A 14,367-nucleotide genomic window follows, 5' to 3' on the forward strand; every position below is an offset into this window, starting at 1 on the left:
GCATCTATGTTTTCCTAAAATCAACAAGACATGCCCATACATTTTATCTACATTCAAGTTAGTTCCCCTGACTATAAGAAGAAATATCCCGTCAACTTTAAATAACCAGTTTTTTTAAAAAGATTTGTAACAAAAAACTCCTCAGGTGTAACTATGAAATACAGGAGATGGACAAAAACATAATTCTTCATGGCAATGGTACAACAGTCAAAACGTTTTACAAAACCATTTTGTTTGCCCCAAAAATTTGAATTTAAAAAAAGTGACAATTGAAACCATTTTTGTCGGCCCCAAATAAAATAAATAACATGTCTAAACCCAACATAGGGCAGATGAAGTAGAGTGGTCGAGTGAACTCTGTTTAGGAAAGGATTGTTGGCCAACCTTTAAAGGATTCCAATAAATCAAAAATATATTCAAATTGTTCAGGAACATCAAACAAAAAAAAAAAAACATCCATTTAAAAACATGGGATGGATGGGTGTAAGTTATAAATAACAGATGGGACATTTTAGAGGACAGTGGACATTTTATAGGGCAGTAGACATTTTATAGGACAGTGGACATTTTATAGGACAGTGGACATTTTATAGGACAGTGGACATTTTTTGGGCAGCGGACATTTTATAGGACAGTGGACATTTTATAGGGCAGTGGACATTTTATAGGACAGTGGACATTTTATAGGACAGTGGACATTTCATAAAAGATGGGACTGGACATTTCATAAAAGATGGGACAGTGGACATTTCATAAGAAATAAAACTGGTTCATTATGCTAGTGTGGTTAAATGGAAGAAAAATAGATGACTACATATTGTATAGTGAAAAGGATTTCATTTTTTAAATAGTTCAATAAAAAAGTAAATAGGGGAATGATTCAAGTAAAATACATTCTAAAAATAAATCTTTCATTAAAAAAAAAAAAAATGTAAAAAGTAGCAGTAACACCCACTCTTAAATAGGTCATCAAATAGTATTCAATAAATTATTCAATAGGTCATCAAATAGTATTCAATAAACTATTCAATAGGTCATCAAAAAGTATTCAATAAACTATTCATATCATCAACACAAACATTGGCAATAAATAGTTTTTTATCAACATTAATTATTTGGTCAATCTTAAAATATCACAACCTTGCTATGTCAGGTGATTGGCTTACAGCTGACATTTTGATCACAAACTATGGCAAAAAACTGACATTTTGATCACAAACTATGGCAAAAAGCTGACATTTTGATCCCACAAATATGGCAAAAAGCTAACATTTTGATCACAAACTATGGCAAAAAAACTGACATTTTGATCACAAACTATGGCAAAAAGCTGACATTTTGATCACACAAATATGGCCAAAAACTGACATTTTGATCGCAAACTATGGCAAAAAACTGACATTTTGATCACATACTATAAAAGTGACATTTTTAATAAAAATCTGAGGCAAAAAGCTGACATTTTAACCACAAACCTATGACATCTGACATTTAGATGACAAACCTATGACATCTGACAATACAACCAGCACCACCGTACCCAACAACTCACAAGCTGTTGTCATGACCACCATTCCATGAACATAAGCTGTTTGTTTTCATTGTTGTCATGACCACCTTTCCATGAACATTAGCTGTTTGTTTTCATTGTTTGATAGAATTTTCATGTAGACCTGTATAAATCAGCTATTTTACATGTGGAGCTTGACCAACACAAGTCACTTGGTCAGCTAACTACACATGTCATTTGAAGTTGTACTTGACCAGTAGGTCAGCCTAACATGTCATTTGAAGTTGTACTTAAGTTGCAGCACACAGAAGCATGAGATGACAATACATTATCTGTGATCATTGACATACAGGTAAATGACATGACTTACAAGAACTTGACATGAATGACCAACAGGTCCTGGAGGATCAGAGTTTCAGTACCAGGAAACATTGTATCCCCCCCAGTTGGGGGGTGGGGCAAGGTAGACCCTCTTCCCCTTGTGCATGAAGGTCACCACGCCATTGTACGCCGTCCTGGCTACACCTGCCTGTAAAGTAACATACACATTTGTTTAGAGCATGCCAGAATACAGGCCTTGAAGGTACCCAATTCTTCTGGTAGCTTATTGGTAGAAATCTATTCATCCATAACGTCCCCCCCCCTATAGTCCCCCATAATGCCCTACCTTAAAGTCCCCCATAATGTCCCACCTTAAAGTCCCCCATAATGCCCTACCTTGAAGTCCCCCATAATGTCCTACCTTAAAGTCCCCCATAATGTCCTACCTTAAAGTCCCCCATAATGCCCTACCTTAAAGTCCCCCATAATGCCCTACCTTAAAGTCCCCCATAATGTCCTACCTTTAAGTCCCCCATAATGTCCTACCTTAAAATCCCCCATAATGCCCTACCTTAAAATCCCCCATAATGTCCTACCTTAAAATCCCCCATAATGCCCTACCTTAAAATCCCCCATAATGTCCTACCTTAAAGTCCCCCATAATGTCCTACCTTAAGATCCCCCACAATGTCCTACCTTAAAGTCCTCCATAATGTCCTACCTTAAAGTCCTCCATAATGTCCTACCTTAAAGTCCTCCATAATGTCCTACCTTTAAATCCCCCATAATGTCCCACCTTAAAGTCCCCCATAATGTCCTACCTTAAAGTCCTCCATAACACCAAATGTCCCGGCCAGCTTGACAAAACGTGGTTTGTCCGAGTACTCAAACCGTACGGCCGTATCATTGTTGGCCAGGGGATGGAACACTACGTCAGGGTCCTCATGGAGGGGTGCGCTGTACACCTGGCTAGTGAACGTCTGGTTGTACGTCACCTGGGGGTCAAACTTGCATCACGTAACACTGACATAATGGTCATTGTCATACACTGACATTAAGGTCATTGTCATACACTGACTATATGGTCATTGTCATACACTGACTATATGGTCATTGTCATACACTGACATTAAGGTCATTGTCATACACTGACATTAAGGTCATTGTCATACACTGACTATAAGGTCATTGTCATACATTGACTATATGGTCATTGTCATACACTGACTATATGGTCATTGTCATACACTGACTATATGGTCATTGTCATACACTGACTATATGGTCATTGTCATACACTGACTATAAGGTCATTGTCATACACTGACTATAAGGTCATTGTCATACACTGACTATAAGGTCATTGTCATACATTGACTATATGGTCATTGTCATACACTGACTATATGGTCATTGTCATACACTGACTATATGGTCATTGTCATACACTGACTATATGGTCATTGTCATACACTGACTATATGGTCATTGTCATACACTGACTATAAGGTCATTGTCATACACTGACTATATGGTCATTGTCATACACTGACTATATGGTCATTGTCATACACTGACTATAAGGTCATTGTCATATACTGACTATAAGGTCATTGTCATACACTGATTATCAGGATATATCATACAACTGACTACATTGTAAATATCATACAACCCACAATATGTTAAAAGTATACAAATGACTATACAGAAATGTCATACAACAAACTATACTATTGTATACAGAAATGTCATACTAAAAACTATACAATAGTATACATAATTAAAATTAAAGACATACCAATACTTGACTATTCAATAATTACCTGTACACCAATTACTATCAATTCAAAGAGTTATAGAATATATTGATTAGCTGAGGGAATGCTGAGTATTTATAGACTTTAGCATGGAGCATTTTCTGTGTCCAGAACATGGTAGATTCAAATTTTAACACTTTGAAATTTTTAAATGTAGCACTTTCTGTGTCTACAACATGGTAGATTCAAAATTTGAACACTTTGAAATTTTTTAATGTAGCACAACATGGTAGATTCAATATTTGAACACTTTGAAATTTTTAAATGTAGCATTTTCTGTTATTGTAAAGGTAAATCACTCTACTCCTATGTCTTTAGTTTAGACACTAAACTATGTATATATATATACAGTGTGTATGTGCATGCATGTAAGTATGTGTAAGTTTCTCTAAAAACAAGTCCATGACCCACCAGATATATTACAAGTGATTTGAATCAACTTTCAGAAACCAAGTGAAAATATCAAACTACAGGTGCAGATAGAGAAAAACTTGTAGAAGAATTCATAAGGTAAGCAAAAGTGTCTGGGTTATGAAATAAAAATTTTGTTGTTGAGAAAAGGTCATTTAGTAGGTGATTTGTTAACAAAACAGAATAAGCCTCAAAGTGTTGGCCTTGTACATGCAGTTAGTCTACAGTCCGTGGAGAGTGTGGAGAAGTAGGTCATGATCTGATGCATCACGTTATCATTAGTGAAATGTCACCAACTCAATTCTTGTAGGCAAGCTGTTGTTGGGCGACATTGTTATTAGTGAAATGTCATCAACTCAATTCTGTAGGCAAACTGTTGTTGAGTGACATTGTTATTAGTAAAGTGTCATCAACTCAATCCTTGTAGGCAAGCTGTTGTTGGGCGACATTGTTATTAGTGAAATGTTCAATAGACCACATAAGGTGCAATCAAATTCTCATGTAAAAAAAAAACCATCGACCAAATAACCTCAACAATAACAAAAAATTGTCTGATAAAAAAATAAAATTAAAAAAACCAGAAGACTTGATGCAGTAGAACTTTTGGGTGGGTGCTTTGGACAGATTTACTCTTAGTAAGCAAAAAAAGTTGAAATAAAAAGACGTTACAAATGGTCTAAGTAAAGGAGATTTGGAAATGCACATTTCTTAAGTTTTTTTGTCACAATATTATACAGATTTCTTGAATAGTATTTTAATTGTAGCTCTGTAGTATTATTTTTTTTAATTTTGCCATAAAAATATGAGCTCAGTTTTTGTAAGCTTGAAGAGAGGGATAGAATTCAATCAGCAGGTTAGACCTTTAGGTTGATCCAAGTGATGCAAGTTTGGTACATGCAACCCATGACAAGACTGGACACCTGTGACAGAGATCCCAGCATGCAACAGATGAGCTAAAGAAACCTAGCATGCAGCTACACTAGAACCATCAGAGCTGCATGCCCATTGGTTTACCTCAGTCATGTGACAGAGCTGCCATTGGTTGACCTCAGTCACATGGCCTCAAGCAATGAAAAGAACCTGAGCTGCTTCAAGCCTAGCCAAAAGTTAAAGAGAACACAAATAAACATGGCGGGTGGGGTGGACTCAGCAGCTAGTCTACAACACACAGGGTAGCGCTCCCAGGGTAGCCCTCCCACCTACATCCTAAATGTCAGGCTAGCTCTCCCACCTAAATGTCAGGCTAGCTCTCCCACCTACATCCTAAATGTCAGGCTAGCCCTCCCACCTAAATGTCAGGCTAGCTCTCCCACCTACAGTGTAAATGTCAGGCTAGCTCTCCCACCTACAGTAGAAATGTCAGGCTAGCTCTCCCACCTACATCCTAAATGTCAGGCTAGCTCTCCCACCTACAGTAGAAATGTCAGGCTAGCTCTCCCACCTACAGTAGAAATGTCAGGCTAGCTCTCCCACCTACATCCTAAATGTCAGGCTAGCTCTCCCACCTACAGTAGAAATGTCAGGCTAGCTCTCCCACCTACACCCTAAATGTCAGGCTAGCTCTCCCACATACATCCTAAATGTCAGGCTAGCTCTCCCACCTACAGTGTAAATGTCAGGCTAGCTCTCCCACCTACATCCTAAATGTCAGGCTAGCTCTCCCACCTACATCCTAAATGTCAGGCTAGCTCTCCCACCTACAGTAGAAATGTCAGGCTAGCTCTCCCACCTACATCCTAAATGTCAGGCTAGCTCTCCCACCTACAGTAGAAATGTCAGGCTAGCTCTCCCACCTACATCCTAAATGTCAGGCTAGCTCTCCCACCTACAGTAGAAATGTCAGGCTAGCTCTCCCACCTACAGTGTAAATGTCAGGCTAGCTCTCCCACCTACAGTGTAAATGTCAGGCTAGCTCTCCCACCTACAGTGTAAATGTCAGGCTAGCTCTCCCACCTACAGTGTAAATGTCAGGCTAGCTCTCCCACCTACATCCTAAATGTCAGGCTAGCTCTCCCACCTACAGTGTAAATGTCAGGCTAGTTCTCCCACCTACAGTGTAAATGTCAGGCTAGCTCTCCCACCTACAGTAGAAATGTCAGGCTAGCTCTCCCACCTACAGTAGAAATGTCAGGCTAGCTCTCCCACCTACAGTAGAAATGTCAGGCTAGCTCTCCCACCTACAGTGTAAATGTCAGGCTAGCTCTCCCACCTACAGTGTAAATGTCAGGCTAGCTCTCCCACCTACAGTAGAAATGTCAGGCTAGCTCTCCCACCTACAGTGTAAATGTCAGACTAGCTCTCCCACCTACAGTGTAAATGTCAGGCTAGCTCTCCCACCTACAGTGTAAATGTCAGGCTAGCTCTCCCACCTACATCCTAAATGTCAGGCTAGCTCTCCCACCTAGTGTAAATGTCAGGCTAGCTCTCCCACCTACATCCTAAATGTCAGGCTAGCTCTCCCACCTACATCCTAAATGTCAGGCTAGCTCTCCCACCTACAGTGTAAATGTCAGGCTAGCTCTCCCACCTACAGTAGAAATGTCAGGCTAGCTCTCCCACCTACATCCTAAATGTCAGGCTAGCTCTCCCACCTACAGTGTAAATGTCAGGCTAGCTCTCCCACCTACATCCTAAATGTCAGGCTAGCTCTCCCACCTACATCCTAAATGTCAGGCTAGCTCTCCCACCTACAGCCTAAATGTCAGGCTAGCTCTCCCACCTACAGTGTAAATGTCAGGCTAGCTCTCCCACCTACAGTGTAAATGTCAGGCTAGCTCTCCCACCTACATCCTAAATGTCAGGCTAGCTCTCCCACCTACATCCTAAATGTCAGGCTAGCTCTCCCACCTACAGTGTAAATGTCAGGCTAGCTCTCCCACCTACAGTAGAAATGTCAGGCTAGCTCTCCCACCTACATCCTAAATGTCAGGCTAGCTCTCCCACCTACATCCTAAATGTCAGGCTAGCTCTCCCACCTACATCCTAAATGTCAGGCTAGCTCTCCCACCTACAGTAGAAATGTCAGGCTAGCTCTCCCACCTACATCCTAAATGTCAGGCTAGCTCTCCCACCTACAGTGTAAATGTCAGGCTAGCTCTCCCACCTACAGTAGAAATGTCAGGCTAGCTCTCCCACCTACATCCTAAATGTCAGGCTAGCTCTCCCACCTACAGCCTAAATGTCAGGCTAGCTCTCCCACCTACAGTGTAAATGTCAGGCTAGCTCTCCCACCTACATCCTAAATGTCAGGCTAGCTCTCCCACCTACAGTAGAAATGTCAGGCTAGCTCTCCCACCTACATCCTAAATGTCAGGCTAGCTCTCCCACCTACAGTGTAAATGTCAGGCTAGCTCTCCCACCTAAATCCTAAATGTCAGGCTAGCTCTCCCACCTACAGTAGAAATGTCAGGCTAGCTCTCCCACCTACATCCTAAATGTCAGGCTAGCTCTCCCACCTACAGTAGAAATGTCAGGCTAGCTCTCCCACCTACATCCTAAATGTCAGGCTAGCTCTCCCACCTACAGTAGAAATGTCAGGCTAGCTCTCCCACCTACATCCTAAATGTCAGGCTAGCTCTCCCACCTACATCCTAAATGTCAGGCTAGCTCTCCCACCTACAGTAGAAATGTCAGGCTAGCTCTCCCACCTACATCCTAAATGTCAGGCTAGCTCTCCCACCTACAGTGTAAATGTCAGGCTAGCTCTCCCACCTACAGTGTAAATGTCAGGCTAGCTCTCCCACCTACATCCTAAATGTCAGGCTAGCTCTCCCACCTACATCCTAAATGTCAGGCTAGCTCTCCCACCTACATCCTAAATGTCAGGCTAGCTCTCCCACCTACAGTAGAAATGTCAGGCTAGCTCTCCCACCTACATCCTAAATGTCAGACTAGCTCTCCCACCTACAGTGTAAATGTCAGGCTAGCTCTCCCACCTACATCCTAAATGTCAGGCTAGCTCTCCCACCTACATCCTAAATGTCAGGCTAGCTCTCCCACCTACAGCCTAAATGTCAGGCTAGCTCTCCCACCTACAGTGTAAATGTCAGGCTAGCTCTCCCACCTACATCCTAAATGTCAGGCTAGCTCTCCCACCTACAGTAGAAATGTCAGGCTAGCTCTCCCACCTACATCCTAAATGTCAGGCTAGCTCTCCCACCTACAGTGTAAATGTCAGGCTAGCTCTCCCACCTACAGTGTAAATGTCAGGCTAGCTCTCCCACCTACATCCTAAATGTCAGGCTAGCTCTCCCACCTACATCCTAAATGTCAGGCTAGCTCTCCCACCTACATCCTAAATGTCAGGCTAGCTCTCCCACCTACATCCTAAATGTCAGGCTAGCTCTCCCACCTACATCCTAAATGTCAGGCTAGCTCTCCCACCTACATCCTAAATGTCAGGCTAGCTCTCCCACCTACAGTAGAAATGTCAGGCTAGCTCTCCCACCTACATCCTAAATGTCAGGCTAGCTCTCCCACCTACAGTGTAAATGTCAGGCTAGCTCTCCCACCTACATCCTAAATGTCAGGCTAGCTCTCCCACCTACATCCTAAATGTCAGGCTAGCTCTCCCACCTACAGCCTAAATGTCAGGCTAGCTCTCCCACCTACAGTGTAAATGTCAGGCTAGCTCTCCCACCTACAGTGTAAATGTCAGGCTAGCTCTCCCACCTACATCCTAAATGTCAGGCTAGCTCTCCCACCTACAGTAGAAATGTCAGGCTAGCTCTCCCACCTACATCCTAAATGTCAGGCTAGCTCTCCCACCTACAGTGTAAATGTCAGGCTAGCTCTCCCACCTACAGTGTAAATGTCAGGCTAGCTCTCCCACCTACATCCTAAATGTCAGGCTAGCTCTCCCACCTACATCCTAAATGTCAGGCTAGCTCTCCCACCTACATCCTAAATGTCAGGCTAGCTCTCCCACCTACATCCTAAATGTCAGGCTAGCTCTCCCACCTACATCCTAAATGTCAGGCTAGCTCTCCCACCTACATCCTAAATGTCAGGCTAGCTCTCCCACCTACATCCTAAATGTCAGGCTAGCTCTCCCACCTACAGTAGAAATGTCAGGCTAGCTCTCCCACCTACATCCTAAATGTCAGGCTAGCTCTCCCACCTACAGTGTAAATGTCAGGCTAGCTCTCCCACCTACAGTGTAAATGTCAGGCTAGCTCTCCCACCTACAGTAGAAATGTCAGGCTAGCTCTCCCACCTACATCCTAAATGTCAGGCTAGCTCTCCCACCTACAGTGTAAATGTCAGGCTAGCTCTCCCACCTACATCCTAAATGTCAGGCTAGCTCTCCCACCTACAGTGTAAATGTCAGGCTAGCTCTCCCACCTACAGTAGAAATGTCAGGCTAGCTCTCCCACCTACATCCTAAATGTCAGGCTAGCTCTCCCACCTACAGTGTAAATGTCAGGCTAGCTCTCCCACCTAAATGTCAGGCTAGCTCTCCCACCTACAGTGTAAATGTCAGGCTAGCTCTCCCACCTACATCCTAAATGTCAGGCTAGCTCTCCCACCTACATCCTAAATGTCAGGCTAGCTCTCCCACCTACATCCTAAATGTCAGGCTAGCTCTCCCACCTACAGTAGAAATGTCAGGCTAGCTCTCCCACCTACAGTAGAAATGTCAGGCTAGCTCTCCCACCTACAGCCTAAATGTCAGGCTAGCTCTCCCACCTACATCCTAAATGTCAGGCTAGCTCTCCCACCTACAGTAGAAATGTCAGGCTAGCTCTCCCACCTACAGTGTAAATGTCAGGCTAGCTCTCCCACCTAAATGTCAGGCTAGCTCTCCCACCTACAGTGTAAATGTCAGGCTAGCTCTCCCACCTACATCCTAAATGTCAGGCTAGCTCTCCCACCTACATCCTAAATGTCAGGCTAGCTCTCCCACCTACAGTGTAAATGTCAGGCTAGCTCTCCCACCTACAGTAGAAATGTCAGGCTAGCTCTCCCACCTACAGTAGAAATGTCAGGCTAGCTCTCCCACCTACAGCCTAAATGTCAGGCTAGCTCTCCCACCTACATCCTAAATGTCAGGCTAGCTCTCCCACCTACATCCTAACTGTCAGGCTAGCTCTCCCACCTACAGTGTAAATGTCAGGCTAGCTCTCCCACCTACATCCTAAATGTCAGGCTAGCTCTCCCACCTACAGTGTAAATGTCAGGCTAGCTCTCCCACCAACAGCGTAAATGTCAGGCTAGCTCTCCCACCTACATCCTAAATGTCAGGCTAGCTCTCCCACCTACATCCTAAATGTCAGGCTAGCTCTCCCACCTACAGTGTAAATGTCAGGCTAGCTCTCCCACCTACATCCTAAATGTCAGGCTAGCTCTCCCACCTACAGTGTAAATGTCAGGCTAGCTCTCCCACCTACAGTAGAAATGTCAGGCTAGCTCTCCCACCTACATCCTAAATGTCAGGCTAGCTCTCCCACCTACAGTGTAAATGTCAGGCTAGCTCTCCCACCTACAGTAGAAATGTCAGGCTAGCTCTCCCACCTAAATGTCAGGCTAGCTCTCCCACCTACAGTAGAAATGTCAGGCTAGCTCTCCCACCTACAGTAGAAATGTCAGGCTAGCTCTCCCACCTACAGTGTAAATGTCAGGCTAGCTCTCCCACCTACATCCTAAATGTCAGGCTAGCTCTCCCACCTACAGTGTAAATGTCAGGCTAGCTCTCCCACCTACAGTAGAAATGTCAGGCTAGCTCTCCCACCTACAGTGTAAATGTCAGGCTAGCTCTCCCACCTAGTATAAATGTCAGGCTAGCTCTCCCACCTACAGTGTAAATGTCAGGCTAGCTCTCCCACCTACAGTAGAAATGTCAGGCTAGCTCTCCCACCTACAGTAGAAATGTCAGGCTAGCTCTCCCACCTACAGTAGAAATGTCAGGCTAGCTCTCCCACCTACAGTGTAAATGTCAGACTAGCTCTCCCACCTACAGTGTAAATGTCAGGCTAGCTCTCCCACCTACAGTGTAAATGTCAGGCTAGCTCTCCCACCTACATCCTAAATGTCAGGCTAGCTCTCCCACCTACAGTGTAAATGTCAGGCTAGCTCTCCCACCTACAGTGTAAATGTCAGGCTAGCTCTCCCACCTACAGCCTAAATGTCAGGCTAGCTCTCCCACCTACAGTGTAAATGTCAGGCTAGCTCTCCCACCTACAGTGTAAATGTCAGGCTAGCTCTCCCACCTACAGTAGAAATGTCAGGCTAGATCTCCCACCTACATCCTAAATGTCAGGCTAGCTCTCCCACCTACATCCTAAATGTCAGGCTAGCTCTCCCACCTACATCCTAAATGTCAGGCTAGTTCTCCCACCTACAGTAGAAATGTCAGGCTAGCTCTCCCACCTACAGTAGAAATGTCAGGCTAGCTCTCCCACCTACATCCTAAATGTCAGGCTAGCTCTCCCACCTACAGTGTAAATGTCAGGCTAGCTCTCCCACCTAAATGTCAGGCTAGCTCTCCCACCTACAGTAGAAATGTCAGGCTAGCTCTCCCACCTACAGTAGAAATGTCAGGCTAGTTCTCCCACCTACAGTAGAAATGTCAGGCTAGCTCTCCCACCTACAGTAGAAATGTCAGGCTAGCTCTCCCACCTACAGTAGAAATGTCAAGGTTAAACTTCTCACATCACATCATTAAGTTATTCATTTCTCCACTGTACAACAGACATCTACCTCATTGTAAAAAATGTTGAAACAATGTGTCCGTCTGTTCGACCCATTAGGTCAAAGCTAATTTCTAAACTAAATCAATGTGTGAAAACTGTCTAGTAAATGATGAATGTCTGAAAAATGGAGTATCTAACACAGGTTAACCTCAGTTTACAGTGAGCATCTTAAAGTCAGCAGGCTAAACAAACACAGCAAGTAAATTACCTGCTCTAGGTAGGATAGGTTGAGCAGTGTAAAGGGAACAAACTCCGTGTTCAGCTTGATATGCTGCAGGTATTTGGTGTAGTAGGCCCCACTGAAACATCAAAAACAGGGTCACTTGGTCAAAACAGGGTCACTTGGTCAAAACAGGGTCACTTGGTCAAAACAGGGTCACTTGGTCAAAACAGGGTCACTTGGTCAAAACAGGGTCACTTGGTCAAAACAGGGTCACTTGGTCAAAACAGACTTGCAAGATCACTATCAGATTACCATATCACCCCTCCACCTCTCCACTGTCAGATCAATGTATCACCTATCCACCCTTAACTGTCTAAAGTCTAAGTGTTCTCTAACACAGTTCTCATCATTTGGATATCATGCCTTTAGAAAATATTTTCACTGTTGACATAAGCTTGTGCACAGTTTTGTTTTTGTATCATGGACCCTGTCAACATGGACCCTGTCAACATGGACCCTGTCAACATGGACCCTGTCAACATGGACCCTGTCAACATGGACCCTGTCATCATGGACCCTGTCAACATGGACCCTGTCAACATGGACCCTGTCAACATGGACCCTGTCAACATGGACCCTGTCAACATGGACCCTGTCATCATGGACCCTGTCATCATGGACCCTGTCAACATGGACTGTGTCGAAACCTTTTAAAAAAAAAACTTACTTGCTGACACCGTTTTAAAAAAAAACCTACTTGCTGACACCCTTTAAAAAAACTTACTTGCTGACACCGTTTTAAAAAAAAACCTACTTGCTGACACCCTTTAAAAAAAACCTACTTGCTGACACCCTTTAAAAAAACCTACTTGCTGACACCCTTTTAAAAAAACCTACTTGCTGACACCCTTTAAAAAAAACCTACTTGCTGACACCCTTTTAAAAAAACCTACTTGCTGACACCCATTAAAAAAACCTACTTGCTGACACCCTTTAAAAAAACCTACTTGCTGACACCCTTTTAAAAAAACCTACTTGCTGACACCCTTTAAAAAAAACCTACTTGCTGACACCCTTTAAAAAAAACCTACTTGCTGAGCCCTTTTAAAAAAAAAACCTACTTGCTGACACCCTTTAAAAAACCTACTTGCTGACACCCTTTAAAAAAACCTACTTGCTGACACCCTTCAAAAAACCTACTTGCTGACACCCTTTGAGCCAAAAGTTTTGGTCCTGCTAATTTCAGGACGAATACATTGCCTCCCTTTGCGTTGATCAGGAGCACGAAGCCAATCATCCCAGAACCTGTGGACAGGAGGTGTGAGGTCAGGTGAGACAAGAGGGGTGAGGTCAGGTGAGACAAGAGGGGTGAGGTCAGGTGAGACAAGAGGTGTGAGGTCAGGTGAGACAACAGGTGTGAGGTCAGGTGCAGGGATGAGACCAGACCAGGAAAAAAAATTAGGAAATTTTCTTCGGATAATAACTCAATATGTTGGATAATAACTCAATGTTTTATCTACTTTTTATCGCAGTTAAGCAGCTTCATACTGTTATTGTACTAATTAATTGTTTAATGAAGTTAATATTTTAAATACAAGAAGTTTATGTTACTCTAAAATAACATTGAAAGTCTTGTCTAATTGCAATTTAATGTTTACCTTATAAACAACTTTTTAAAAACTACAATGTAACAAAAGTAGCAATTAAGTTTTATTTTACCATGAAGCTAATTTAAACTGTACTAATCTATGTAGATTCTAGATGTACTCCTGTTTTCAATTTTTTAATAGGGGGTCTAATGCCTAATATATATTATTTTAAAGATTGGATTGGTAAAAATATTTGTCTCCAACTGTAAAGACCCTAGATTAAGATTAGTTATAATTTGAAAATTTTAGGTTCATGTGATGGAAAAATGAAATGGACCAGGTTAGCTAAAATTAGAAAGGGTCTGATGTGTGAACCAAAGTTAATCATTTTGATAGCCAAGCGACATCGATATTTATGTTTTTTTTGGAATAAATGTAAATTGTCAGTGTTAGGGGTCATCCACGTTTTTTTGACGATATTTACCTCCCCTCTCTCCTACAAAAGCCAGACCCCCCCCCCTATAATGAAGTTACACCTCAGCCAACAAATGCTCCCCCCCCCCCCCTCCTCAAAATTAATTTTTTTTTAAGCATCGATTTTTTTCTAAAATATTGACTGAGGTCGACCAACAGAGGGTATTTTATTCAATTTCTATTACAATGTTTTACAACAGTTTTCTAATAGCGGCTAAAATGCAGTTGTTTCTAACATTACTTTTTTAAAATACAAAAATATGACGTTACACTATCTTACGAGTGTGACGTTATTTATGGAAGACCCCTTATTAAAAATTTAAAAACAGTCTGAACGTATTTTTTCTTCCACAAACACGACACGGTCGTAGTCACGTTGAGTTTAGTA

The 14,367-nt window shown here is 42.8% G+C and overlaps 1 protein-coding gene across 1 annotated transcript in view; it reads right to left on the bottom strand.

Moving 5' to 3' along the window:
- Positions 1 to 582: 582 nt before the first annotated feature.
- LOC131946063 (alpha-1,3-mannosyl-glycoprotein 2-beta-N-acetylglucosaminyltransferase) overlaps positions 583 to 14,367 on the bottom strand; it is a 32,971-nt gene continuing 19,186 nt past the window's right edge. The window contains exons 9-13 of the mRNA XM_059306699.1: positions 13,117 to 13,221; positions 11,962 to 12,052; positions 2,653 to 2,826; positions 1,319 to 2,039; positions 583 to 1,187 (exon numbers count right to left, since the gene is read on the bottom strand). Coding sequence (XP_059162682.1) covers positions 1,926 to 2,039; positions 2,653 to 2,826; positions 11,962 to 12,052; positions 13,117 to 13,221 — 484 coding nt within the window. The 3' untranslated portion in view covers positions 583 to 1,187; positions 1,319 to 1,925. The remainder of the gene's footprint in view (positions 1,188 to 1,318; positions 2,040 to 2,652; positions 2,827 to 11,961; positions 12,053 to 13,116; positions 13,222 to 14,367) is intronic.

The sequence above is a fragment of the Physella acuta genome, unplaced genomic scaffold (assembly GCF_028476545.2).
Source record: "Physella acuta isolate Inbredline_101_S28 unplaced genomic scaffold, ASM2847654v3 ptg000544l, whole genome shotgun sequence".
NCBI lineage: Eukaryota > Metazoa > Mollusca > Gastropoda > Physidae > Physella > Physella acuta.